This window comes from Patiria miniata, unplaced genomic scaffold, assembly GCF_015706575.1.
Source record: "Patiria miniata isolate m_02_andy unplaced genomic scaffold, ASM1570657v1 HiC_scaffold_1, whole genome shotgun sequence".
Classification (NCBI taxonomy): domain Eukaryota; kingdom Metazoa; phylum Echinodermata; class Asteroidea; order Valvatida; family Asterinidae; genus Patiria; species Patiria miniata.
Window position 1 is genome coordinate 15,136,458 of NW_024037047.1, and position 27,379 is coordinate 15,163,836.

Consider the following 27,379-nt stretch of genomic DNA (forward strand, 5'->3'; position numbering starts at 1 on the left):
ATCGGATTAATAAAAGTGTTAAATTTTGTAAGCAGAATAAAATTGGCAATATTAAAACAATCTTTAAAAATCGACCGATGACGACATCGTGACGTCATTCAAAATTGTGTTTACTAGTGTTATTATATACCCACCCACCAAATTCCATGACGATCGGACATTCCCTTATATGTTTCACACAAAAAAAAAAAAATCAATAAAAAAAAAAAAAAAAAAAAAAAAAAAAAAAAAATCGCATTTTTGCTGACGTCATCATGACGTCACGCATTTTTCCAAATTTTGAGGTGGGGTGGTGAGTAAAAAATCGGGAGAGGCGAGACTGCCAGAATGGTTGAAAATAGCAGGAAACTTGGAGATGACAGAACGGTGAAGATGGTGCAGTTCCATTTGGATAAGCCGGAGGGATGGTGGGCGTGGTTGAAGGGGTTTCATTGCAAGCTCTTCAGCATCCAGCCAACGACCACTGTTGGGGTCTACAAGTTGCTTGACGGTTTTGATCCCCCGCACCAAGAGACGTACGGGAGGGGCGTTCTTGTCAGCGGCATGAGAAAGGAGGAGACAGTCGAGGGGAAGGTTGATAACATGGCTGATAGAGTCTGGTGGTATGACTAATCGAGCTCCGGAGGCCGTCCAAGCACACATGAGCTCACTGTAGAAGCAGGTAAGACTAGTTTGAAATTTGGGGTTGATGTCTAAAAGAAAGAGGCCGAAACCAAAGTTAAGTTTTTTGTACTGTCGGAGAAAATTATCTACCATAATGTAGGCGGGATGACAACAATGACTGAGGTAGCGTTGGATAACGGAAAAGCGAAAAGTGAGTATGCGTGCTTGGAGACCTAATCCCCTTGTTCGGGTTTCTGGAAAAGACATTGTTTAGTAAGAAGGTGTCTTTTATTTGACCAGACGAAATTGACTAGCAATTCTTGAAGTTCTTTTAAGACTGAGTCTGGCGGGGAAAGGACGGTGAGGCAGTGAAACATTTTGGAGACCGCAAGTTGGTTGGCAATGAGAATTTTTCCTTTGAAGGAGATGGAATGACAGAGAGATTGCCAACGGGAGAGAGTTTGATTAAGCTTCTCTTTGCATTTAGTCCAGTTTAGTTGATTGTATTTGTTGCTGTTACCAAGATGAACTCCAAGAAACGCTAATCCCTCGTTATTCCAACGAAAACCGAGGGGTCTATCACTTCTTCTTATCCAAGATCCAACCCATAATCCCTGGGATTTGTCATAGTTAAGTCTAGCAGCAGAGGCTTGACTAAAGAGGTTATACATTTCATTGATAATTTTAAAGCCGGCGTCAGCAGTGATAAAGATGGAGATATCATCTGCGCATGCCGAGACCGAGCAGTATTTGTTGGTGCCTGGAAGGAGAAAGCTGTTTTGATTGAGGTTGTTTCTGAGCGAGTTTAAAAAAGGTTCTATGGCTATGGAGTATAGCAGTTCCGATAGAGGACAGCCTTGACGGATGCCCTTTTCGAAAGGGAAAGGAATGGTTAAAGAGCCGCAAACTTTGATTAGGCTCTCAGCGCCACTGTACATAAGATTGATGAAGGACAGGAAACGTTCCCCAAAACCCATGGCTCTCATTGTGTTGAAAAGGTAGCGGTGGTCAACATTATCAAAAGCTTTCTTTTGATCAAGATTGACCATGGCTAAGGGAAGGTCATTAAAGTTGGAGTGATCAATAACATCTCTGATCAAGTTAATGTTATCATGCACTGCAGTGCGACCAGGAACACAGTAAGATTGATCCTGATCTACAATGGTACCAATACATTGCTTCAGTCTACCTGCAAGTGACTTGGCAAATATTTTATAGTCCGTATCCAGAAGAGAGACGGGGCGCCAATTGGCTTTGTCGGAGAGGTCGCCTTTCTTAGGGAGAAGGGTAATAATAGCTTTGTGAAATGAGTGCGGTAGCGATCCGTTTTCTATTGCGAAATTGAGGACAGAAAGAAGGTCTTCTTTAAGAATAGGCCAGAAAGATTGCAAAAATTCTGAGGTGAGTCCGTCTATTCCGGGAGTTTTGTCTTTGCCAAGTTGCTTGACGGCAAAGTCGAGCTCCTCTTGGCTTAGAGGAGCATCGATAACTTGCGTATCACTCGGATCAAGTTGATGCAAACTAGACAGTAGAGGTTCAAGAGCGCCCTCATCGACAGGCCCACGGCTATACAGAGATTTATAGAATTTGTGGATGTGAGCTTTGATCTCAGCAGGGTTTTCAGTGACGGTGCCGGAATCCAGACGAATATTTGAAATAGTTTTAGATTGAGACCTGCTTTTCTCCAACTTGAAAAAGTAAGAGGAGCTTGAGTCTGTTTCATTTACGTGTTTGAAACGTGACCTGATGAGGGCACCTCGAGCCTCATGTTTAAGAATAGTATTAAGTTCATTTCTTTGCTCTTTAAGAGCTTGCCGAATTTCGGGTGTGAAGTCTGGCGCAGATTGAAGATTATCGATCCGTTGATTGATAGTTAACAGAGAATTGCGTTTGTTTTGGGCCATTTGGGTGGCATACATTTGAGTAATGGATTTAATTTGAACTTTTCCAAAGTCCCACCAGGTGGAGACATTTGGAAAATCTTGCTTCTTTTGTTGCCAGTCGGTCCAAAATAAGTGGATGATTTCTCTGTAGTTCAGGTCCTCAAGGAGAGAGTTATTGAAATGCCAATATGCGCTCCCCCGAAGTTTAGGGTTAGGTAGATTAATAGTGAGGGAGACAGCATAGTGATCAGAGAGAGAACAAGGTATTATTTTACAGGAACGGGTAGAAGAAAGGAGGCTCGCAGGAATGTAAAAAAGATCAAGCCTAGCTTTAGACATTTTGTTGACGCTTGACTGGGTTTTGTCTGCGCCAGACGTCATACAAAGAGATGCTATCAACAGCTTCTTTGGGAGCCAGGGCTATTTTGGGGCGATGCTCGGTCGGCATACTCAGACGGTCTAACAATGGATTGGGTGTGCAATTAAAGTCACCACCGACAATAATGGCATTGTCGCGGATGCACTTAACGTGCCGATTGAAGCTACGAATGGCTCTTAAGGCACTATTGTCATTTTGAGGAATGTGGAAGTTATAGACATTATAAATAGCATTGTTAAAATTGATTTTGACAAAAATGATGTGTCCTTCGAAAATGATGCGAGTATCGACGACATCAAGACATTTCTTAGTGAGAACAGTGACCCCTGATCCACGTGTAGGACTTGGGTTGCAAAGAGGGGTGAAGTCTGACCAAATATTCCAGCAGGAACATTTGGCAGTGAGGTTGTAGGTTTCTTGGAGTAAAACAATATCAGGATTATTAGCAATATCCCTAATAAAGGTTTGGAAAGAGGCGTTCCTTGTGGAGTCAGAACAACCTCCAGTGTTAAGCGAGATCAGCGACAGTGCCATCAGAAGGGAAAGGGAAGTGTAAAACCTCAAATCCATAGCGGAGAGAAAAGGACAAACTATAATTCAAGTTTTTTTTATCAGTTTTTGAATTCTCTGCTGCAAGCCTTTTTGAAGCAGGGGACAGTTACGGAGTGGTTTTAGTTGCTTAACGAGTCCCGGGATGTTTGATGTGAATTTTTTAGCCACAAACATCGTTTTTTTTACTGGACTTAACAGTTGTTATAAACGTCAGTAAGTTATCAGGGGATAGTGGACCACTTGACGCGGGAAGTCCGGCAGAGACGAGGATGTTTTCGTCAGACTGCGTGTCCTCCCAGGATATGGACTCCGTGTCAGTGCCCGTTTCAGAGGCTGGGGTGGATACTGTGGGTGTGGTAGCATCAAGGGCTTGTGAGGCGCTTGGAGTGTCGCGAATAGATATAGATGTGGTTTGGGTGTCAATTGACATTGGGGAGGAAACGTTCTTCGCTAATTTCCTCATGGGCGATGGGGATGATAACGGAACAAAACGGGAACGTTCGGTGATGGGCTCAGGAGTGAGTTGTTTTCGTTTGGAGACGGCTTCAGAAAACAAACGGGTGGGGGCGGGTGGGGTGCCCCAGATGTAAGTAGTGGTAGTCTTGGTGGGGGATTTGGAAGCAGAAGACTTGGTGTAAGGCGGGGCTGAGGATGCATTGGAATTATTAGGAGCACCAGGAGCATTTGTAATAGAGTCATGGGAAGTGCTGGCTTTGGTATTTGAGCGGGTGGACCATTCGAGATGTGTGCGTGTAGCTGACGCACTGGCTGCAGCACCTGATGAGGTGGGATCTGAAACCGACAAGCCAGTCCTGGCTGAGCGGCCCGCGCCGGGGTGCGCGGGTCGCACGACCGCAGGTCCAACACTTACCGCAAGGGCGGAAGTGCGGGTTGGAACAGTGGATTTGGATTGTTTTGCAGGATTTTGGGGGTCAGATTTGCTTTTGTGTACAAAGGTGGGAGGTGGGTTCAAAGGATTTGTATGACTTTCATTGTCGAGATGATCATTGATGTCTTTGTCCGAGTTGTTTTTTTTGCAAGATTTACTTATGTGCCCAAATTCTCCCCAATTAAAGCACCGAACAGCTTCTGTGGAGAGGAAGACGCGCGCGGTAGTTCATACCGGCATGGGTGAAATCGATGTGGTTGGGAGGTGTAATATTAGGTTGGAGCATAACTTGGACATGTCTCCTGAAGGACATAATATGGGACAGTTTTTTGTCCTTCCAAGCGGTATAGGTCGGATCTGCGAAACAACCTTACAGAAACTGGACAAGTTCTTCGTGAGCACGGCATTGGGGATTTCCGGATAAACATTCGATAGAGTCAAACGAGTGGTTGGTTTAATAAGGGGTGACAGCTCGACATACGAATCTCCGTAAAGGAGGCCATGTTCGACAGCGTCAATGACGGTTTCTCTGGTTTTGAGATAAATTGCTATGCGCCCATTAGAGATTCGAGAGGCAGAAACAACTTCTTCAGCAGGAATGTGACTCACAAAAGCGTCAATGTATGATTGAATAGAGACATTGTCAACAGCACTGAATGAGACGCCATTGTTCCTTGTGACCTGCTTGAAGGGCTCGGTCTCACCAGGGACAATGTTTACTACGGTCGAGGTACCCGGCGCCGTACTCACGGTTGATTGCCCATGAGTAGGCGGTTTCGCCCGACTGGCTATAACGGCCAGTTGTGTGTATACTTATACAGAAAAATATGACCAAAACTATACAAAATATAGCAAAATAAGGAAACCCGAAAAGGAAGATTAGTCTAGCAGGATCTAAAGAGTATAATAACGACCTAGTAGTCAAAACTAGGACCATACACGGTCTCAAACTGAAATAATCTTACTTTTCCCCGGAGCTCGATGTAAACACGTCTTACCACCACAAGAAGAAGAAGAAGAAGAACAAGAAGAAGAAGAAGAAGAACAAGAAGAAGAAGAAGAAGAAGAACAAGAACAAGAACAAGAACAAGAAGAAAGGCCTTTCCGCAAAAATGCGGAAAAGCCAAAAAAAACAGAACAAAAAGAAAAGCTTTTTGCGAAAAAGCCAAAAAAAGACTACAAATGTGTTTGTGGACAAACACAAGCTGTTTCGGATATATAAAATGCTCTGTGTACGAGACAAACAATCAGTGACGTCACTGTAAATGTCATCTATAACAGTCCATTATAAATACGTACATGTCAAGTGACAACCAAATCGAACATTGTAGTTCTGTAGATATAGGCCTATAATAGAATAAAATGCCATTTGATGATGACGTCACTTCAATTTTCATCTATAGCACATGCCCGTGATATACGTGAATGTGCATACCAAGTTTTAATCCAACCGGACTTGTACTTCCGAAGTTATAGCGATTCAAAGAAATGCACATTTAATGTCACGTCACGTGACACATGATATGACGTCATCGTTACGAACTCACTGGGGACCATCTTCGGCTGCTGGTCTTACTAGTGTCTGACAAGTGTAAAGTCAATCAGACATATAGAACTGGAAAAGTGTATGGTTTGAAGAAAAACGTGTACAAAACCAATAGAGAAACAATACATCTTTAATGTGACGTAACATGACACCTCATGACGTCACGATAACGACTTTCTTCTGGAACCATCTGTGGGTGGTAGTCTAAATGTGTTCCAAGTCTAACGTCGATCGGATTTATGAAAGTGCCAAAGTAGAGTGTTTTAAAACGTGTACAAACGCAATGGGGAAAATGCATCTTTAATGTAACGTAATCTGACACCTGATGACGTCACGCTGACGCCTTTCTTCTAGGACCATCCTTGGGTAGTGGTCTAAGTATAAAGTCGAGCGAATTTACGAAAGTACCAAAGTAGAGTGTTTTAAAACGTGTAAAAATCCTATGGGGAAAATGTGCATCTTTAATGTGATGTAACGTGACACCTAATGACGTCACGATCACCAATTTCTTCTAGGACCATTTGTGGGTGGTGGTCTAAGTATGTACCGAGTCTGAAGACCATCAGATTTAGGACAGTGCCCAAAGTGGCACCATGCCAAAAATCACGTTTCCGCGCGTGGAAACGGTTACCCAAATCAGTATGGAAACCAACCCGTTTTCTTGCTATTTCCGTCCGTCTCCGGCGATCAATTACCTGTCCAATTACCATTGGTTTACAGGCCAAGTGAGTGCACCCATCGCTCCTTCGATTTACGCACCTATGGAAGCTAAAAATGGAAATCCATGTACAGTTTCCATCGTTTGTTGTGCTTTTGTAAAGCATGGAAACGTGCTCAAGGACATTCGTTTATTGAGTAGTATATTCAGCCATAATGATGAAAAAATGTGTGAACTATATCAGTTTAAAGGCTTCCAGATAATACATATCTTTTTGATTAATGAAAATATTCCATCCTTTAGTCACCCTGTTCCCCGGAAATAATCCTCCCCTCCAACATACCCCCAACCCTCAGAAAACACACACTTTCTCGACCCTCAATTTGATGACACAATTAAAGAACAACTTACTAAAAACTTTCTGAAGGTGCGTATTAAATAATTTATTCTGGATCACCTTTTTAACAATATTACAAATAGGTTAAGATCATTATGGTCTTTGAACATTAAAACCCACACCTGTTTATTAGTAAAAAAATATTACAAAAGCATCAAAGTATAGAATATTATGCATAATTATTCATTTACAGAAACATATACATGGATGGATATTTAGTGTATGATTTCACATTCTTTTGTTTGGAATGATTCGTTTGACTACCATCTTGGGGAAAAGCTAAAGTATTTCTGTTTTAGTGAGCAACAAAATCTTCCCTTTAAACGATCATCCAAAAGGCTATATTGTTCAACAATGCATGTGTTTTAAAGGACTACATGTATAGCTTGCACCGCCCACTCCAAGGCCTGAGAATCCATGTTTTTGACCCAAAAAAATGCCAGTTACAGGTCTCCCGCCAAAGTTTAGGCACTGTGTGGGTCGTGCTTTTGATTGACCTCGCGCAACCGGTTGGGAGTTATAACCGAGTCATAATGATGTGGGTTGTCAGGACAAGGCCAGCATATAGATGGGTAAAAGCCGCTGTGGAAGATTTGGAAAACCATTCACTATTTTCCACATGCATGGTTATAAAAAAATATACTCTGGTGATAATTATGTGACATGCCATTTCTTACATCCTCTTGCCTAGCGCCCTCGCTTGATTGTATTATGTATTCCTCTAGAGCCCCCAGCCAAGCCAACATTCCTTAGGACCCCCCACTTGTCCACTAGTTCTGATTTCCTCATTCCCACCATAGAGCTTGGACAGTGAACAGCTCTGTGGACCGCTCAGCTATTGTTTCCATAATTGACTCAAGATCAGAGTTTTATGTATTCCTCCCATTGAGGATTGCAAGAAGCTAGGCTAGGGTAAGTGTCTATTTTATTTTGTGTTCTTTAAGAATTCCAGAAGTCATGTTTAATGGTTTAATTATTATCAAGTTATCTACTTTCTCACTGATGCTTTCTTCAGAGGTTAGAAGTTGTTTTAATCACACATTATCTACAACTAGTTCCCTTAGAAATGTATAGAATTGCTTTTCCTATCAATAATTATTATTTGTTATTTTCTGATTGATAGTTTTGCTGAGAAATTAGTATCTTTAGTTTCCTTTATATTTACTTAGTTTAGTAGCCAAACTTTCCCATGCTTTGCAGTGGATTGCCACCTGTTAAACATCACCACTGTGGAATGTTGCTTGCCTCTCTGGCCAGAGTAGAAATCCCCTTAGGCCTTATGCTGAGTGTAATGCTAGTGGTTAGGAAGTGAACATATCGATAGTCCCTATTGCTACACAGCATTGTTTTATCGATAGTGCCCCCAGTGTACTGTGGTTTATGTTGAGTCTGCTCAAGCAATTGATATTTGATCACTGCAACATTGCCTGGCACTAGATGGACCACTGTTTATAAACTGCCCCTGATAAGAGTGTACAGGTTTTCCTATGTTTTGTCAGAGTAAAGCTAATTATGTATTCGCTCTGTTCTGGAAAAGTACATGTACAAGCAAGCTTTTGTTTTTCTTTATTCAAATACCAGACTGTTTAGCCTTGGATAGACGCTTTAGTTTTATGATTTACTTTTTTTAGTATTTACTCCTCTTATTTCTTAGGTTTGATACAAAACATTTAGAGTTTATTATTCTTAGTTTGTTTTGATTAAGATTTCACTCACTTACTAATATATTCTTTGACTCGGTACAGAACCATTTTATGCAGTTTAGCTGAGGTTGTGTTGTATACTTTTAAGAGTTTAAGTCTAAAGCAATCACTTGCCTTGTACATTCTTTGGACCAACATAACTTAACTTTCTGTTGACAGTTAACAGCATATTCTTCCTAGTTAGAGTTTAAGTTTCTTTCTTTATATTATTATGCATTTTTCTTATTTGTGAATTCTTTGTTCTTTCTCACAAAGCAATGTATTTACAAAGAATTGTGTTTTATATCTTTTCAGGGTTTTATATGCAGACACCATATTAAAGAACACACCAGTCAGAGTATGCTTGTCTCCACTGCATGATTTCTGACGGTCACAATTAATTTTCACGACAATTTTGGGACAAAACAAGGACATCACTCATTTGCATTTTCATTGCATAAAAAACCCTTTCACTTCACAAAATTTAGTAACTATATAGACGTGTTCTTCACCATGTTTTCACATCGTACTGCAGACTCCTTTTGTTGAAAAATGAATGCATATACATGTAATTAAGAACAAAATATGAGCTTGCATGTGAACAGTGCGGAACTCTTATTTTCAAGGATTAACAAGGAACAGCCTTTTGTCTTTCATCAATCCCAAAATTAGGATCCATTACTGATAACACAAGTCTCGCTTTCAAAAGAAAAAAATAGCTTAACTTAATGATTTCTGTTTATCCATCCACCAATCTCTGTGCATGGCACACCAGGATCGAACTAAAAGCCATCACCCATTGCCAGCACAGAGCTCCAGGATCGGGAAAAACTAGCTGCTATTTGCATTTTTTTCTTCTTCATGTAGTCACGATCACAAATTTCTTCTAGGACCATCTGTGGATGGTGGTCTAAGTATGTACCAAGTCTGAACTTATTCGGATTTAAAAAAGTGGCAAAGTGGACTGGTGGAAAAAACGTGTGTTAAACCTAGGGATAAAACGTCTGAAAAAGGAGAAAACAAAAATCTTAACGAAAACAAGAGCTGTTTCGGTGTGTCACCGAAACAGCTAAAAAAGAAAAAAAAAAGTCTTAACGAAAACAAGAGCTGTTTAGCTAAAAACTAGAAATGTGTTTGTGGACAAACACAAGCTGTTTCGGATATTTGAAATACTCGTGAAGTGCACGTGATGAACACTTGATGAAGTCACTTCGAGTGTCATCTGCCAAGTGTAAAGTCAATCAGACATATAGTGCCAAAGTATGATTTGAAGAAAACCTTTACAAAACCTATGGGGAAAAATGCATCTTTAATATGAAGTAACCTTACACCTGATGATGTCACGATCACGAATTTCTTATTGGACCATCTGTGGGTGGTAGTCTAAGTGTGTACCAAGTCTAACGTCGATCAGATTTACCTAAGTGCCAAAGTACTGTTTTAAAACGTGTACAAACCCTATGGGGAAAACTGCATTTTTAATGTGACGTAACCCAACACCTGATGACATCACGATCACAAATTTCTTCTAGGACCATTTGTGGGTGATGGTCTAAGTGTGTGCCAAGTCTAAAGTACATCGAATTTACGAAAGTGCCAAAGTGGAGTGTTTTAAAACGTGTACAAACCCTATGGGGAAAATGCATCTTTAATGTGACGTAACCTGACACCTAATGATGTAACGATCACGAATTTCTTCTAGGATCATCTGAGGGTGGTGGTCTAAGTATGTATCAAGTCTGAGGTCGATCGGATTTACGAAGAGGCCAAAGTGGAGTGTTTTAAAACGTGTACAAAAGCTATGGGGAAAAATGCATCTTTAATGTGACGTAACCCGACACCTGATGACGTCACAGTCACGAATTTCTTCTAGAACCATTTGTGGGTGGTGGTCTTAGTATGTACCAAGTCTGAAATCGATCGGATTTAAAAAAGTGTCAAAGTGGACTGGTGGAAGAAACGTGTACAAAACCTATGAAGAAAAAGTCTGAAAAAGGAGAAAAAAAAGAAAAAAAACTAGAAATGTGTTTGTGGACAAACACAAGCTGTTTTTTTGATATTTGAAATACTCTGAGCACGGGATGAACAATCAGTGACGTCACTTTAAATGTCATCTATAACAGCACATTATAATATGTACATGTCAAGTTACAACCAAATCGAACATTTTAGTTCTGTAGATATAGACCTATAAAAGAATAGAATGCCCCTTTAAGGGACCTCACAGGACATTTGATGATGATGTCACTTCAATTTCCATCTATAACACATGCATGTGAATATGCATACCAAGTTTTAACCCAATCAGACTTGTACTTCCGAAGTTCAGTTTGAAGAAAAACGTGTACAAAACCAATAGGGAAACAATGCATCTTTAATGTGATGTAACCTGACAGCTGATGACGTCACGATCACAAATTTCTTCTAGGACCATCTGTGGGTGGTGGTCTAAGTATGTACCAAGTCTGAAATCAATCGGATGTAAAAAAGTGCCAAAGTGGACTGTCAGAAGAAACGTGTGTTAAACCTATGGAGAAAAAGTCTGAAAAAGGAGAAGAAAAAAAGAAAAAGAAACTAGAGATGAGTTTGTGGACAAACACAAGCTGTTTCGGATATTCGAAATACTCTGTGCACGTCATGAACAATCAGTGACGTCACTAAAAATGACATCTATAACAGCACATTATATGTACATGTCAAGTTATAACCAAATCGAACATGTAGGTCTGTAAATATAGGCCTATAAAGAACAAAATGCCCCTTTAAGGGACGTCACATGACATCTGATGATGACATCACATGAATTTGTCTATAAGCAATCTTGGCATTGGTACGATCACGAATTTCTTCTAGGACCATCTGTGGGTGGTAGTCTAAGTTTGTACCAGGTCTAACGTCGATCGCATAATTTACAAAAGTGCCAAAGTAGAGTGTTTTAAAACGTGTATAAACCCTATGGGGAAAAATGCATCTTTAATGTGATGTAACCAAACACCTGATGACGTCACGATCACGAATTTCTTCTAGGACCATCTGTGGGTGGTGGTCTAAGTATGTATCAAGACTGAGGTCGATCGGATTTACGAAGGTGCCAAAGTGGAGTGTTTTAAAATGTGTACAAAACATATGGGGAAAAACGCATCTTTAATGTGACGTAACCCAACACCTGATGACGCCATGATCACAATGGACCATCTGTGGGTGGTGGTCTAAGTATGTATTAAGTCTGAGGTCGATCGCATTTATGAAGGTGCCAAGGTGGAGTGTTTTAAAATGTGTACAAAACATATAGGAAAAAATGTGCATCTTTAATGTGAAGTAACGTAACACCTGATGACGTCACGATCACGAATTTCTTCAAGAACCATCTGTGGGTAATGGTCTAAGTGTGTACCAAGTGTAACGTCGATCAGATTTACGAAAGTGCCGAAATGGAGCGTTTTAATACATGTACAAACCCTATGGGGAAAAATGCATCTTTAATGTGACGTAACCTGACACTTGATGACGTCACGATCACGAATTTCGTCTAGAACCATCTGTGGGTGGTGGTCTAAGTATGAATTAAGTTTAAAGTCGATCGGATTTACGAAGATGCCAAACTGGAGTGTTTTAAAACGTGTACAAAACATATGGGCAAAAATGCATCTTTAATGTGATGTAACCTGACACCTGATGACGTCACGATCACAAATTTCTTTTAGGACCATCTGTGGGTGGTAGTCTAAGTATGTACTAAGTCTGAAATCAATCAGATTTCAAAAAGTGTCAAAGTGGACTGGTGGAAGAAACGTGTGCAAAACCTATGGAGAAAAAGTCTGAAAAAGGAGAAAAAAAAATCTAAACGAAAACAAGAGCTGTTTTGGTGTGTCGCCGAAACAGCTAAAAAAAAAGGAAAAACAAAAATTAACGAAAACAAGAGCTGTTTCGGCTGAAACCTAAACAGCTAAAAAGAAAAAAAAATCTTAACGAAAACAAGAGCTGTTGTACACCGAAACAGCTTAAAAAAAAAGAACACAAAAAAGAAAAAAAAAATCTTAACGAAAACAAGAGCTCTTTCGGTGTGTCACCGAAACAGCTAAAAAGAAAGAAAAAAAGAATCTTAACGAAAACAAGAGCTGTTTCGGTGTGTACACCGAAACAGCTAATTAGTTAACACCAAATAACACAAAGTACAATATCAAAAACAAGAACAATTACACGATATGTTTACAATAAATGAGATATTCAGTTCAAGCACAGTGTTCAAAGTCTCACAGGTTCAGATACAGTGTAGTCAGGAAGTTTACAGTTATCAACGATTCAATTTAAATGCAACTCATAAATCATATGCGAGGCCAAAACCCGTCGTTACACACAATGGATGGGCATCAGGTATCCATGCAGTTTCTGGGGTATTCTGGTGCTGTAAATACAAGCATAACTTAACAGATACGCGATGATACGTATCATGAATACCGTAACTGGTAAACCGAATACACGTGCGCACAAGCACTCGTAACCGTGCATTTTAGCGCCTACTTGAACGACTCTCTTGCAAACACCGATACAAATTCAAGTAAGCCGAAATTCACAGGTACATGCACACAAAATACGATAACACCAGCATGTGAAATGTCCCAAATTACATAAATATATATTGAAGTACAGAAAATAAGGACGAAACTTAAAGTCATCACAGCTTTGTGTGACGTGACGAAGACTGAAGCGTGTTGGAAATCCCAACTTAAATACCAATACCCCACGTGATAATTGTATTTGGCAATGCTATTGGTTGAACAATGCCATATGACTTGGCATTCCATATAAATTAGGCAACGATGAATAAAAATAAACATGTGTTAAGATGATAAAAGGCCACATGAAAGACATTCTATTCAAATTAAGTTAATCTAAATTGTTCTATTATTACTTTGATTAGCTTTTCAATGAAGATAACTTATCGCTGACGAAAAACCGTCCATACATTTGCAGATAGAGCACTTAATTTGTTTATAAAGAGGTTTACACATTCAAACTTTGTCGCCAGCATAACGACACCATCCTAAAATAGATTTTCATCAAACCTTTCACATGGATGGAAGTCTGGACAAGCACGATCATATAACCTGAGAACCGCAACTATCTATTTCCACTGTCCCAGCCTCGCCAAGCTCTAGTTAAAGATGAACATTTAGTTGTATATGAATTCAGTGGCATCTAAATGTGTAACTGAGATTGGTTGAAAATGTAATTTTTGATGCAAATTGTACGAAATCCAAAATGTTCCCTTATTTTAAGGTATGTGGATATCATATGATTGGATAGATTGTGTTCTTTATATTGCCTTGTTAACGGCCTAAAGGTTTTCCTTTCCAGATCGTAACTTCTAGGTGGTATTAATGAAGATTAAATGGTCAATTTACAAAACATTTAAGAAATCTAACATGGCATTAATGTCTTTTTCAGGGTGATACTCTGTTTGGCTCAAAGCTTGAAGACGATGCAGTTGATACAATGGATATTGCGGGTACTTCGATAGAGCTTGTGATGTCAGACAACCTACAGGAAAAATACAACAAACTGAATGTAGAGGCAGAGCTTCAGGTGAGTTTAATGGCCGGCCTGATCAGGTTGAGTGGATCAGGATCCTACCTAGGGGAGGAAAGGAAGAGCGCTAGAGCTCAAAGTATGAGTCTAATCTACAAGCTGAGAACAGTCAATGAAGAGATCATGCTTCGCCAGAATAAAAATAAGATCGACCTGGAAATTCTGTCACCTTCAACTAGGCAAACCGTTAATGCAACCCATGTGGTTGTTGCTATTGATTGGGGAGCAGTTTGCACTGTTACCTGTGAGTACGAAACCAAAGAAGATGAAAATGTCACTGAAGTTAAAGGGGCCTTGAGCGCAGAACTTAAAAAAATCAAAGGTGTGGTTGATGCAAAAGGGTCTACAAAAGCATCTTATGATGATAAAAACAAAGAAAATCACAAAACGTTCACCTTCAAATGCAAAGCGGATGTGTTGGCTCGTGGCAAGGATCTACCTGTGACATTCGAAGGTGCTGTTGAACTAGCGCGAAATCTTCCAAGTCTAGTTAAAGGTACAAACAAAGGGAAGGGGGTTCAATTGCTTTACATGTTGATGCCACTGAATGATGTCGTCAACATATGTAGACTCCAGATACAACTTCAAATAGAATACACATCAATCAATGACGACATCATCAAAAAGTGTGCACAGGTTGTGGAGGGAATCACCAATAAGAGACAATCTCTCTACGATATTCAAAATGATCTGCATGCCAGCGCCGAATATGTCGCTGAAGGATCTCTAGGTAGGATTGATGAAATCTTAAACAAGTTCATTGTGCAAGAATCTGGTTTTAAGTCTGAGCTTCAAGATTTGGTGAAGAAAGTCAGGTCGGGAATTCTAGATGTCTCTAAGATCGAGGCATTCCTGGATAAAGAATTGTCTGGGGCATTTTCCATTTCCAGGTACAACGATCACATCAGAGGGTTTCAAAAAGAACTAAACAAACTAAAATCTATCAAATCATGGAAAAAGAGAGGAATCATCTACATCGGGAAAAAAGATGAAGTTACCGTGGACGACAAAAGAATGGTCTACACGCTCTACAAGGCTGGCGAAGAGAATGTAAATTACGAGAAAAATCAGGAGTTCTTTTTGCGACTACAAAAAACACATGCTCACGAGGAGGACTACAAATTCATGGTTGTGGACCAAGACCTTAGAGAGGATATTTGGCCATCTCGCATAAAAAAGACAACCATTCGTAGCTTTGTAGACGGTCGTCGAACATCGAAAGACCTTTTCGCCAAAGAAGGCCAAGACTCTGAGATGTGTCTAATAAAAGTCACTAGACCAGTCTACCAGCAAACACACCCAAACAACCGAGCATATGTCCAGCTAAGATGCCCAAATGCTTTGGCCGGAAATGGTCAATGTTCAGGCGAACCTGTCACTTGGAAGTGTTCCAGATGCAAAGAGTTGGTTGAATATGGCATAGAAACTAAAAGGTTTTACTGCAAATGCGGAAAATCTGACCCAAAAGAATCACGATGGCGTTGTAATGAGGCGGATCACGGAATGATCTACGTCAAGTATCAACACGATATTCTCTCTGCGGAGTTGTCATATCTTCGGGCCATAAAGGAGAGAAACATCTTGATCCTGGGTGAGACAGGCGTTGGAAAATCTACGTGGATCAACGGTTTTATTAACTACCTTTATTATGCTAATCTTGAGGAAGCTATGAATGCCAAGGAATTCCACGTTTCAATACCGTCCAGCTTCACCTTTACACAGCAAGGGAAGGCAAAGAAGGTAATGGTTGGGGAAAGTGACACCAATGAGAAAGTGAAAGCTGGAGAATCTGCAACTAAAGAGACTCGTTCCTATGTCTTCCAAATAGGAGGAGATATCATTCGCTTGATTGACACACCAGGAATAGGAGATACTGCAGGTATACAACAAGATCGGAAAAACTTTGAAAATATTCTGTCGTATCTCACCTACTACACGGAGATTCATGCTGTGTGTATACTACTCAAGCCTAACCAATCACGTCTAACAACAGTGTTCCGCTTTTGCATCCAAGAACTCTTGGCTCATCTGCATTCGTCGGCCAAAAACAATATTGTATTTTGCTTCACCAATGCTCGAGCTACATTCTACAAGCCTGGAGACACCTTGCCTATCCTCAACAAAGAGCTGTGGGACAAACAGGTTGGAATTGAAGCTACTCCAAGCAACTACTTCTGTTTTGATAACGAGCCTTTCCGCTTTTTGGCTTGTGTGAAAAACGGGGTGGAATTTAGCAAATTGGAGATAAAAACGTATGCTGAAAGCTGGAACGCGTCTGTTGAAGAAACCAAGAAGCTTTTTAAGCACATCGACTCTTTGACGCCCCACAACATTCGAAATACTTTGAATATGAATGAGGCTCGAAGAATCATCGTGGCCATGAGCAAACCTTTGGCAGAAGTGGCCAAGACAATCCAACAAAATGTACAGGAAGGCAATGAAGCAAAGACACAAATTGACCTGGTCGACAGACATATGGACAGCTTGAAAGCCGATCTGAAGTTTTCTGGATTTGACCTTCAGCGTGTTGAGCTAGACCATCCTAGAACAGTCTGTACAGATTCAAAATGTATCAGATATGTTCCCATCGGTGCAAGTAGTAGGCAAAACATATTATACGAGCAACAATGCCATCCTGAATGTAGTCTGAGCGGAATTCCAACGGAAACAACAAATGACGCAAGACTACAAGGTTGTTGGTGCATAGACGGGACTAATTGTTCGCAGTGTGGTCACCATTTCACCACTCATATGCACATGACGTATGACCTTCGGGTTTTCCCCATGGAATTCCTTTCTGAAGAGGTTCAAGCACAAATCAATCAAAAGAAAAGCATTAGAGAAGCCAAAAAAGCTTTCAAAGAAGCAATTGATACAAAAATTGCGGAATTGGAGAAAGAGGAAACCACCATCGTGAAAACTAGCGCCAAGTATGGCTCATTCCTCAAAGCAAATGCTATCATACCCTACAATGACGCTGTTGGTGACTATCTTGACATGATTATTGATCAAGAGAGAAAAAAAGCAAAGGCAATCCAAAACCCCACTTTTCTGACTACAATGGAGGACATGAAGAGACAATATGAACATGAAAGGCAAATTTTGGATGAGGCAATTGATGAAGATGGTGGTGAAAACATACACACTCCAGAGGAAGTGATGAAACTTCAGAAAGAGCTCTTTGGCCTAAAGCATATGGGTCAAACCTTGAAAGATCTCTTCGATGGGATTTCCATCTCACACTCTGCCAGAAACATGGCATTCAAAGAGAAGATTGTCCCCATTCCACAGAGTTACAAGAAAAAAGGGGCGAAGAGCACTAGGTACGTACCTTTGCTAACGCCGATAGTAGAATACTTTACTCGCCCTGTATACGGTACAAACTAACTCCCAACTTAATTTGATGGTGGTGACCCCGAGATTCATTCAAACTCTAACATCCAAATAAAATGACCAATTCTAATTTGTAGAATTTGCTGAAGCTTTGGGTGTGATTATAAGATTCGTTTCACATATATATATTTAGGACATGCGTATTCTTTCCAACAATGATTAATCAATTATATATCACAATACTCGAGTTATACTTATCAATCTTAGTCTTCAAAAAACAACAAAAATACACCAGTTATTTCACAGCTTTATAGTTCTGTAATTACTCAGCTTTATGAAGCTCTATGTGTCGATCGACAATATACTTAAGTCTGGTCCCAACTATATGGACTCTTCAGGCAGTCTTCAGAGTTCAGCCATCACTCACGGACACTCACTCCTTATGGATAGTGGTAGACCTTCGTCACACTACGACTCACTGGCTCTGGCACGACTCACTACACCCAACTGGCTCTGGCACGACTCACTGTACCTCACTGGCTCTGGCACGACTCACTACACCTCACTGGCTCTGGCACGACTCACTGTACCTCGCTGGCTCTGGCACGACTCACTACACCTCACTGGCTCTGGCACGACTCACGACACCTCACTGGCTATGCCACGACTGACTACACCTCACTGGCTCTGGCACGACTCACTACACCTCACTGGCTCTGGCACGACTCACTACAGCTCACTGGCTCTGGCACGACTCACTACACCTCACTGGCTCTGGCACGACTCACTGTACCTCACTGGCTCTGGCACGACTCACTACACCTCACTGGCTCTGGCACGACTCACTACACCTCACTGGCTCCGGCACGACCCACTAAACCTTACTGGCTCTGGCACGACTCACTACACCTCACTGGCTCTGACACGACTCCCTACACCTCACTGGCTCTGCCACGACTCACTACATCTCGATCACTGGCTCTGCGACGGGTCAGTTGAATGGTGGAGGACAGGGTTGCAATCTGAATGAAATACAATTATTTAAACCCAATACAAATTGTCGACTCAAAAATCAAACAGATTTGGGAAACATAGGTATCCAGATTATTTTACCAGAACACAATATGCAAGTAAAGTTTTGTACATTCATTTTTATAACCGTTTCATTACATATCAGTCTTCAGTATAACAACGATCTTACAAAGTCTGTGAGCCTCATTTCGACAAGGACAAGAGAGATAACTATCTTGCATTTCACTCAGATCTTCATTACATTCACTTCTTATGATACACTTCATCAATCAACATACGGTTACTGGACTTGTTCCTCGCTTGCAACGACTACAGGATGGGTGCTGCTATACCAGACTGAAGTTCAAACAGAGCTGCTGAATTTCGACACTGACAATTTTGCCGAACTGGCACAAAACCGACAATCGGTAACTGAATTTTACCAATGTATCAGATACCCTGGATCACGTCACCGGTCTATACACGTCAACTTTGTTTCATTTTTGGCAAACACACTCCCCCCCCCTCTCTCCCCCTCTCCCCCCCCCCCTCTCCTCTCTCTCCCCACTCTCTCCCCCCCCCCCCTCTCTCTTTCTCTCTGGCTACTCTGGTCTCTACAGAATCTTGATCATATCTGATCTCTTTTGGTCAAACATATATCTTATCTCTACAAGAGTGTCAGCATCAATAACCATGACCCGTATCTATACCTATGTTACGTAACTCAACCCAAATTTAATATACCAGTGCGATGCAATGCGTAAACGCGTCATTCCACCTGTTGAGTACTATTGTTTGAAACACGACTGTGCGCTGGAATGATACCAGGGGTTGATGGCAGGAAAAGTTTGTACACGTCATACAACGAAAGATAAGTTGACACATGTATGGGTGGACGCGTAAAATAAAAGTACCCAAAAAATAGGGGGAAATGGGTGTTGACAAACGACAACAAAACGTTGAACGAACAATATTTGGTTGGAAGCCGTCAGAGAAATTCACTTCTTATATCATATTCTTGCACGGTGAATAAAAGTAGAGTATAGTAAGGAAATAAAAGAAAGAAGAAAGAACTGAATTTAAGTAATAATTAACATTAAACTTAATATTGCATTGTGTATTATGAAAGTAAAGGATACGAATTGTTGTATTTTTGAGATGGTGAAAGAATACTTCACACATTGCTGTACCTTTAGGTTGTTAAACATGAAATAACACACTGTTGTGTACTCTTAATATTACATTTAACAATGCAAAAAAATTGAACAAATTAATATTGAACAGATTATATGTATATATCTCCTGATACTGCATTGTTAAATAGGAATTTAAGTAATTTTTCAAAATTCGTACTGCTGAGTTCTGATATTGTGTGTTTTTTACATGAAAGTCAGGTAAACAAAATAGTTTACAGTTATATTATTTCATTTAAGCATGAGCGTAAAGCACAAACAAAGTGCTGTATTTTTTGCTATATTGCATTGTTGAACAAAATGTAAACTGCACAATTATTGTACACCTGATATTGAAAAAATGCAAGTTTGCAAATTATAGATCTTCTCCTACTGCATTGTTAAACGTGAAAGTAAAGGTATAAAATGTATTGTTCTCCTGGTATAGTTCCGTACATGTGAAAGTAGTAAAAATCAAACTGTTGTCTTCGTAATATTTCATTTAAAAAAATGACCGTAGAGCACAAGGTACTGTATTACTGATATCACATTTGTTGAACATGAAAAAAAGAAAGAACATCATCAAATTCCGGATATTTCATCTATAAAAAAGTGACCGTAGAGGACAAGGTACTGCATTACTGATATCACATCGTTGAACTTGAAAACAAGAAGAAATTATATCAAATTCCGGATATCTTTTTTTCACACAAAATTATCGCAAAATAAATTTAACAATATGATATTCTGATATCATATTATTGAACGTTGACGTAAAATAGGACAATTATTGTTGTACTGGAATTGTTTTGTACATATACAATGTAATTAGATTCATTAAACAAATTATTGTGATATTTTATAATTATAAACCATGCAAGTAAAATGCCAAGAAACTACTGTATTGCTGATGCATTGCTGAATTTGAATGTTATGTATATGTAGTTAAATTGTGGCGTTACATTAAAACATTAACAAAGTGCTGGTTTTTTTTCTGATATCATATTGTTAATTGTTGAAGTAGGAAATTTATTGTTCTGGTATTATTCTTTCGTACATTTATTAATAACATGACCGTTAATTAATGAACTTAAAAGTAGATTAGAGACAATTATTGTAATCCTGGTATTATTAAGTACACAAAAGTAGCGTAAACAAATAATTGTTCTCGTGATATTTCAATAAGAATAAAATACAATGTTCTGTATTGCTGACAACTTGTTGTAAAGCCTAAAGTGGGAAAATCATTGTACACGAAAGTAACATATACAAAATTGTGCTCATTTTTTGTTAAAACATGCATGTAAACAGAGTGTTGTACTCTAATAATATTGCACTGTAAATGCTAAGCATGGAAGTAAAAAACGCAAATGATTATACTTCTGATATGATAACACTATTGCTTATGAAAGCAACAGTTTTACAGTACAATACATAACCCAATTTGCCAGCAATATTACAATAATTTCCCAAATCCATACATTTATATGGAAGGGCCAAAGGAATTCCAGTGTTCGTTTGTTTGTTTTTTTTTTGTAAAGGAAATAGCACCTTCCAAAATTAATGTTCAAATTTGTCTGATCAAAAATGTTATCTTACGTGTATCATCTCATCTCACACACACAAAAATGTAGGGGATGGCATTTTTACCTGTAGCTTAAACATGGTGTTAAACACAGTTTTGCAAACTTCAGTTTAATTCAAGCATGAAAAGAAAGTACAAAATCTGGCTATTTTTGTGATATCATATTGTTAAACATTGAAGTAAAGTAAGAAATTCATTGTTCTCGTGGTATTGTTATATTTAAAATATGAAAGAAGCCCAAACAAACTATTGTACTCCTGAAAGTTCATTTGAACATGAGAGTAAAAGGATTCCTTAAAAGTGCTCTAAGCACTGTAGCTCGCATGCCTAAAGAAACCCTTAGATAGAAGACAATGAGAAGAAATTACATTGTTAGAGGTTGGAATAAAAAAGCGATATTCTGGGGAAAACCCACGTACAGAATCACGCAGGAACCGAAAACCAAATCCAAATATTGGCACAGGCGTGATTCGAACCCGGGTCAGAGTGGTGGAAGGCGAGGAAAGTACCGCTATGCCAATAAGAAGGCACTGCCTCTCTCCACCAGCCAACAACCAGGCCAACTTAAGAAATTACTGTAACTGGGACTTTAAATTGTATGTTTCGAAAAACAATGATAGTGTAAACTAAAACCCAATTATTTCTTGTTTTAATTTTTTTCCAAATGACGCTACCCATGCCGTGTTACTGAATCCACTCAAACTACAATCGATCTCATGTTCAGCTCCTTCCCAGAGCTCATAAAAAGACTGTGGTGTCTTACCAGTTCTAATAAAAGACCACTTTCTTGTTTATGGTATACATAATTAGAAGATACCTAAAATGAAAGGCCGTTCATTAATTTTGATGGTTTAAAGATATTGATGATACTCTAGAAGAAGATCTTGGTAACATGTCTTAACATTCTCAATAAATGTCTGAAACATAATATTTCTGAAATGCATGTACTTGTATTTGCAATTATAAATGCGTATGTTTCACCAATGTACAATGTACTTTTCCTTAATAGTTTAACTTTACTTAATATTATGTTGTGTATGCTGGGACTCAGTGGAAACCAGTTTCTTAACTCTTTGACACACCCTGTTTGAAGAAATGGAATAAATCAATTAATAAATCATAAGTGACAGTGAGTCAGTCAATCAATCAGTGAAGGAGTCAGTCAGTGAGACGGGTAGGTCCTCTAGGACCAGCACTAACTGAAGCAGAAAAGGAGTCACACTTTTTAAGAGGCGCGGTCTCTACCAAACTTAAGCACACTTTAGTTATTTTCTAACTATCATCTCACAACCCATGTTGAAATAAACCATGCAGATCCCATAGAATACTCACGGATAAATGTACTAGTACCGGTACCATTCACACTTAAAATACAGATTTGCCACAGACTTTGGATATTGGATACTGGGCACCGAACCCATGTACAAGTTGTGTTGGATTCTTCTAGTATGAAAGGGGTTCCTGAAATCTAAGGCAGGTTAAAATCCTACTGGAGATCTTTAATAGCATGAAACAGTGGCGCACCTAGGATTTGGCTTGGGGGCTCCTTTTTTTTCTCATTTTTTTTTTTTTAAGTTTGGCTTTTTTTGTTTTTAAATGTTTGCAAAATGTTTGGTTACAGTAAAATTTAAGCCTATATATATATTTTTGATGGGGGACGGACTTTAACGACATTGGTGGCGCCATTTCCCTATTACACAACTCGAACATAGGCCACAAACATATCCAGGGGCGGATCCAGAAATTTCTTGGGGGTGTTTCATCAGCAAAAAAACTAAAATATAGACAGGTTTTTTTCACTATTCTGTAATATAGTGTCAATTATCGTCGGATTTGAACAGTGTCCCCGTTGAAAGTGTGGTACAAGCCTCCCCCCCCCCCCCTTCACCTTTTGATTTTCGCAGGCCAAGTGTCTGGATAAAAAAAAAACCGGTCTACACTTCAGATTTTATTGCTGATGAAACACCCCCCCCGCAAAAATTCCTGGATCCGCCCCTGTAACTTTAATAACTTTGTCCACCTATCTACTTGACTCATAACAATGCCTATGGGCTCCATGCACAAGTACCCCCTCAACGGTTATAAAGAGAGATTTTTGGGGAGACCACTGGGAAAGACATTTTAGTCTAGAGACTAGACGTTGTTATGGTTTGATACGCGATAACCCGCCGCCACGAGAGGGCATTATCATGACCAACAAAAATCACCCACGAACTGGAAAACGGAAATGAAAAAAAAGGAAAGAGGTACGAAGCCACATCGCTGTTAATTTGATGGGGGGGAGGGCAAATGCTCTCCTATTCACGCTTGGAAAAATGATAAATTGAGAATGTAATGAAAAAGTTAAGGAATTTTGCTGACAAATTTGGTTTGCCCCCCCCCGGAAACAAATCCTTGCAACGCCTATGCAACCAATACGAATTGGCCAAGACATTGTAACTGACAGTTTGTGGGTGTTGGGTGGTCGTGATAACGCCCTCTCACGGCGGCAGGTTATCGTGGCAGCGGGTTATCGCGTGTCAAACCATAACAACGTCTAGCCCCTAGACTACGGACATTAGAATGCATTGTGGATGAGGCCTGACACTCACACGAAGATGCTTTGGGTTGGTGCATACTAAGAAGAAACTTAGTAGTGCATACCGTACTTTGCCATATGCGCACTGATGGGTACATACCTTGTGCCCTTCCATAGGACTTGTAAAATTTATGTGTCTCTCACCTCACAACACATGTCAGGGGCGTAGCACGGGCATTTTTATTGGGGAGGTACAATTTTTTGAAAAGGACACTTGCACATTCGTTGTGAAATGTAGACAGGTTTTTATGCACACAAAGGGCCAATTTATGGTGCTTTTCAGGGCGGATATTGTGTGCAAATTCTGAAAAAGACACCCAAAACGGTTGACGCGTCGACACAAAAAAGGGCACCTTTATTTTTTTTTAAAAGGGAACTTGTTAAAAAAAAGGCACTTCGTACAAAAGGCACTCTTTACAAATTATTAGGGGGGTTAGTCCGTTGAATAATTACATGAAATTATATGACATGAAATTATATTACAGTCATAGAAAATACATAGTACCATGTACCAGCGGTATGTCAATAAGTAAACACGTAAATGAACCAATTATTATCAACCAAAGAAACATTTGATGAATTTAGAGAAAATAGAGTATTTCTTTTATAATCAGGTTTTAGTGGTTTTTTTTTTCATTACACATGTATATTAAAAAGTGTGCCCTTGGCCAAGCTTTTTTAAAACCAGCTCGAGTGGCTGTTTTTCTCCAAACTTTACCATTTCAAGTCCGAATAATTTCGCAGGATGTTTGTTTCTATCTGTGTCTTCAATTTGAGCTAGTTCTTTTCTCATTAAATTGGTAGGTCCATTATAGATGTTTCCGCCTTAATTAACCACCGTCGGGACGGGATTATTTTTGCCAAAAATTTGGATTTTAGAATAAGGCCCCCCAAAAAAAGTCTCCGGTTTCTGGTATGGAGCTTTCCCAAAAAGTGGTGCGGCGACGCGGCTTTTTTTTTTTTTTTAGCTGATGTTTTTGCTTCAAATGTCGGCTGATGACTGCAAATGGTGCCCGACTAAACTTAGTGCAAATTATATGGGAGTCCAGAGAGGCCACATAAAGCTTATTCTCGACCATAACCCAATCTAAAAACACGTTAAAATTGTGCAGCAGCAGGATTCCAGTCAGACCAGTGAGTTTGGCGGTGTTTATACATCATCTTTCATTGAAAAAAAAAACGTTTTCATTTTGCCGACGCGCATGGCTACGGCGACGCGCGCGCATACCAGAAATCGGATACTTTTTTTTTTTGGCCTAGGGGAAAAATAGCAGCACTGACTTCTCTGATACACTGCAAAACGCCACAATTACTGATTCGCAAGTCATTTCAACAGTATTTGAACGAATGTATGCATTTCCTGACGAAACCTCATATTTTTTATACACTCTGGGGTGTGCTCATGGAGCGTAAATTGTAGAATAGGCCGTGTACAACGACTCAGTTCATTGCAAGGTCAACGCACGGTCCGCCTCCACAGACTTTAAAGACTTTGTGTGTGCAAAACAAATGAGGGATTAGTGTGTTTATAAGATGTCACCCGGAGGCGAGTCGAGGCACGCTTAACGTTTTAACTGTCAGCCGTGCCTGTGAATACAAACAGCCAGATCGTGTTAACACGTCATCCGACGCCAACTGTTTTATGCATGAGTGCGAAATTGTTGGTCATGGTTGACATACATACCTTTTGTTTATGCTCATATCACCTTGTCACCCTGTCCCCGCTGTCCAGCCAAGATGGTAGAACTGCCAATTCAGGAATGAGATTCCTGGGATAATCCTGTGCCAAACAGAGAAGTTAATGAAATTAAAACTGAATCAATTTAATGAAAGGTTGAACAAAGAAATCGACTGGAGTGGGGCTTGAAACCATTGCGAATCTATATCGGATATAATACCCATCCAACAGAGTGCTTCGGTAGCGTGATTTATTAAACGTCTACTTTACCAAAGGTTCCAAGATCGAATCCACGCTGCGCAATTATATAGCCCTATATGTTGGGCGCAATCGGTCGATCTGCGCTATCGGTCGATCACGTTGCGAGATGGGTCTCTACTGTGAAGTAAAGTGCCCCACTGCAAGTCTCCAAAACCGTGTAGTAGTAAGGGAGGCGGGGGTGCTGGACTTTTGTCATAGGTCTGTGGGTAGTACAGAGCCATTAATGAGAAGTCTGGTACCAGACTTTGTCATAGGTCTGTGGGTAGTACAGGGCCAATGGGAAATCCCCCGATCTCAAGAAAAAAAAAATAAAAAAAATAAATCTAACGGAGAGAGAGTGAGAGAAAGAAAAAAATTAGCTCCTTACCCTGTAAAAGGTGAGGAGCTGTTTTTTAATATAAAAATGGAGAGTAATATGTTTAGACCGACGAGTATTTGAAAAATTAATAAAAAATAATATCGGTTTTTATTAAATAGATGGAATACTTTGGGACGTCACAACTTGGGGATAAGTGCGATCATCATATAATCATCGAGAATGGTTTTTTAATTTGTGAAACGTGCGGTGAAATAGTCTCACGTTACACTGATTTTTCGGCAGAAAATGCGCAAGAAGATCGTATCAATTGGTCAATTTTAAAAAGAAACAAAAGAAAAACTATGGAGAAACTTGTTTTGTCGGTTTGTCCAGAGCAAGACTCAAAAGATGTCCAAGAAACAATCAATAAATATAACGAGCTCGTTAATTACAAAACATTGAGGGGAAACGGATGTGTCAAACGCTCGTTAATAGCCGCGAGTTTTCATAACGTCGTTGGATTAGACAAAGAACGAGTTAGAGATTTATTTAAAGTGACACAAAATCAATTTAATAAAGCACTAAAAAAATACGATGACCACTACAATAAAGGCGGGGCCGAGGGTAACACCCCAAGAGGTGAAATAGAGGTATAACTCGGCGGATCGCTTTCATAATGTTTATTTACCGAGAATTTGAACTTGTAAGTTTTTCGATAAGAGATTTTTTTTCTTTTGCCAGCCGTTCGTCTACCCGTTTTTTAACTTCTTTTTCAAAGTCTGTATCGTTTTTAATCTTTTGAAGCTTTGTGCTGGTTTTTGTTCTAATTTTTTGCTTAAGCTCGTTAAATTTTGCGAGCTCTCTCGTAATCAATAAGAACTCTTCGTGCGATATATCTCCGTCGTTGATGGCTTGAGACACGTATTCTTCAATCGTGTTAAGTTTGGAGTCTGCTAATATTTTAATCTGGTCGTGCTTTTTTAGCTTGGCGGATAATCGCCTCGACGCGATTCTAAGCAGAATATCTACACCAAAAGCGCCTATAAACGTTCCTTCTAGCACCAATCCGACGGGGGCTGATATAACACCCAAGAGAGCGGGAATACCGACAGCCCCCGCTATAGCCCCCAATCCTCCTAATCCTATCTCTACGTAATTAATAGTGTCGATCACTCTCTTTATTTTTTTATAAGTGTGCTCTCGGTGGTCTCTCTCTTTTAAGATTAAAGATCGAATCTCTTCAATCTTTTTAAGTCTGTATACTTTTGTTTCTTCGTTACTATTT

At 39.7% G+C, this 27,379-nt stretch overlaps 1 protein-coding gene across 1 annotated transcript in view; it reads left to right on the forward strand.

Annotated features, from left to right (window-relative positions):
- Positions 1 to 3,686: 3,686 nt before the first annotated feature.
- Positions 3,687 to 27,379, forward strand: part of LOC119730696 — a 52,255-nt gene continuing 28,562 nt past the window's right edge. Inside the window, exons 1-2 of the mRNA XM_038203699.1 lie at positions 3,687 to 3,935; positions 14,038 to 17,501. Coding sequence (XP_038059627.1) covers positions 3,687 to 3,935; positions 14,038 to 17,501 — 3,713 coding nt within the window. The remainder of the gene's footprint in view (positions 3,936 to 14,037; positions 17,502 to 27,379) is intronic.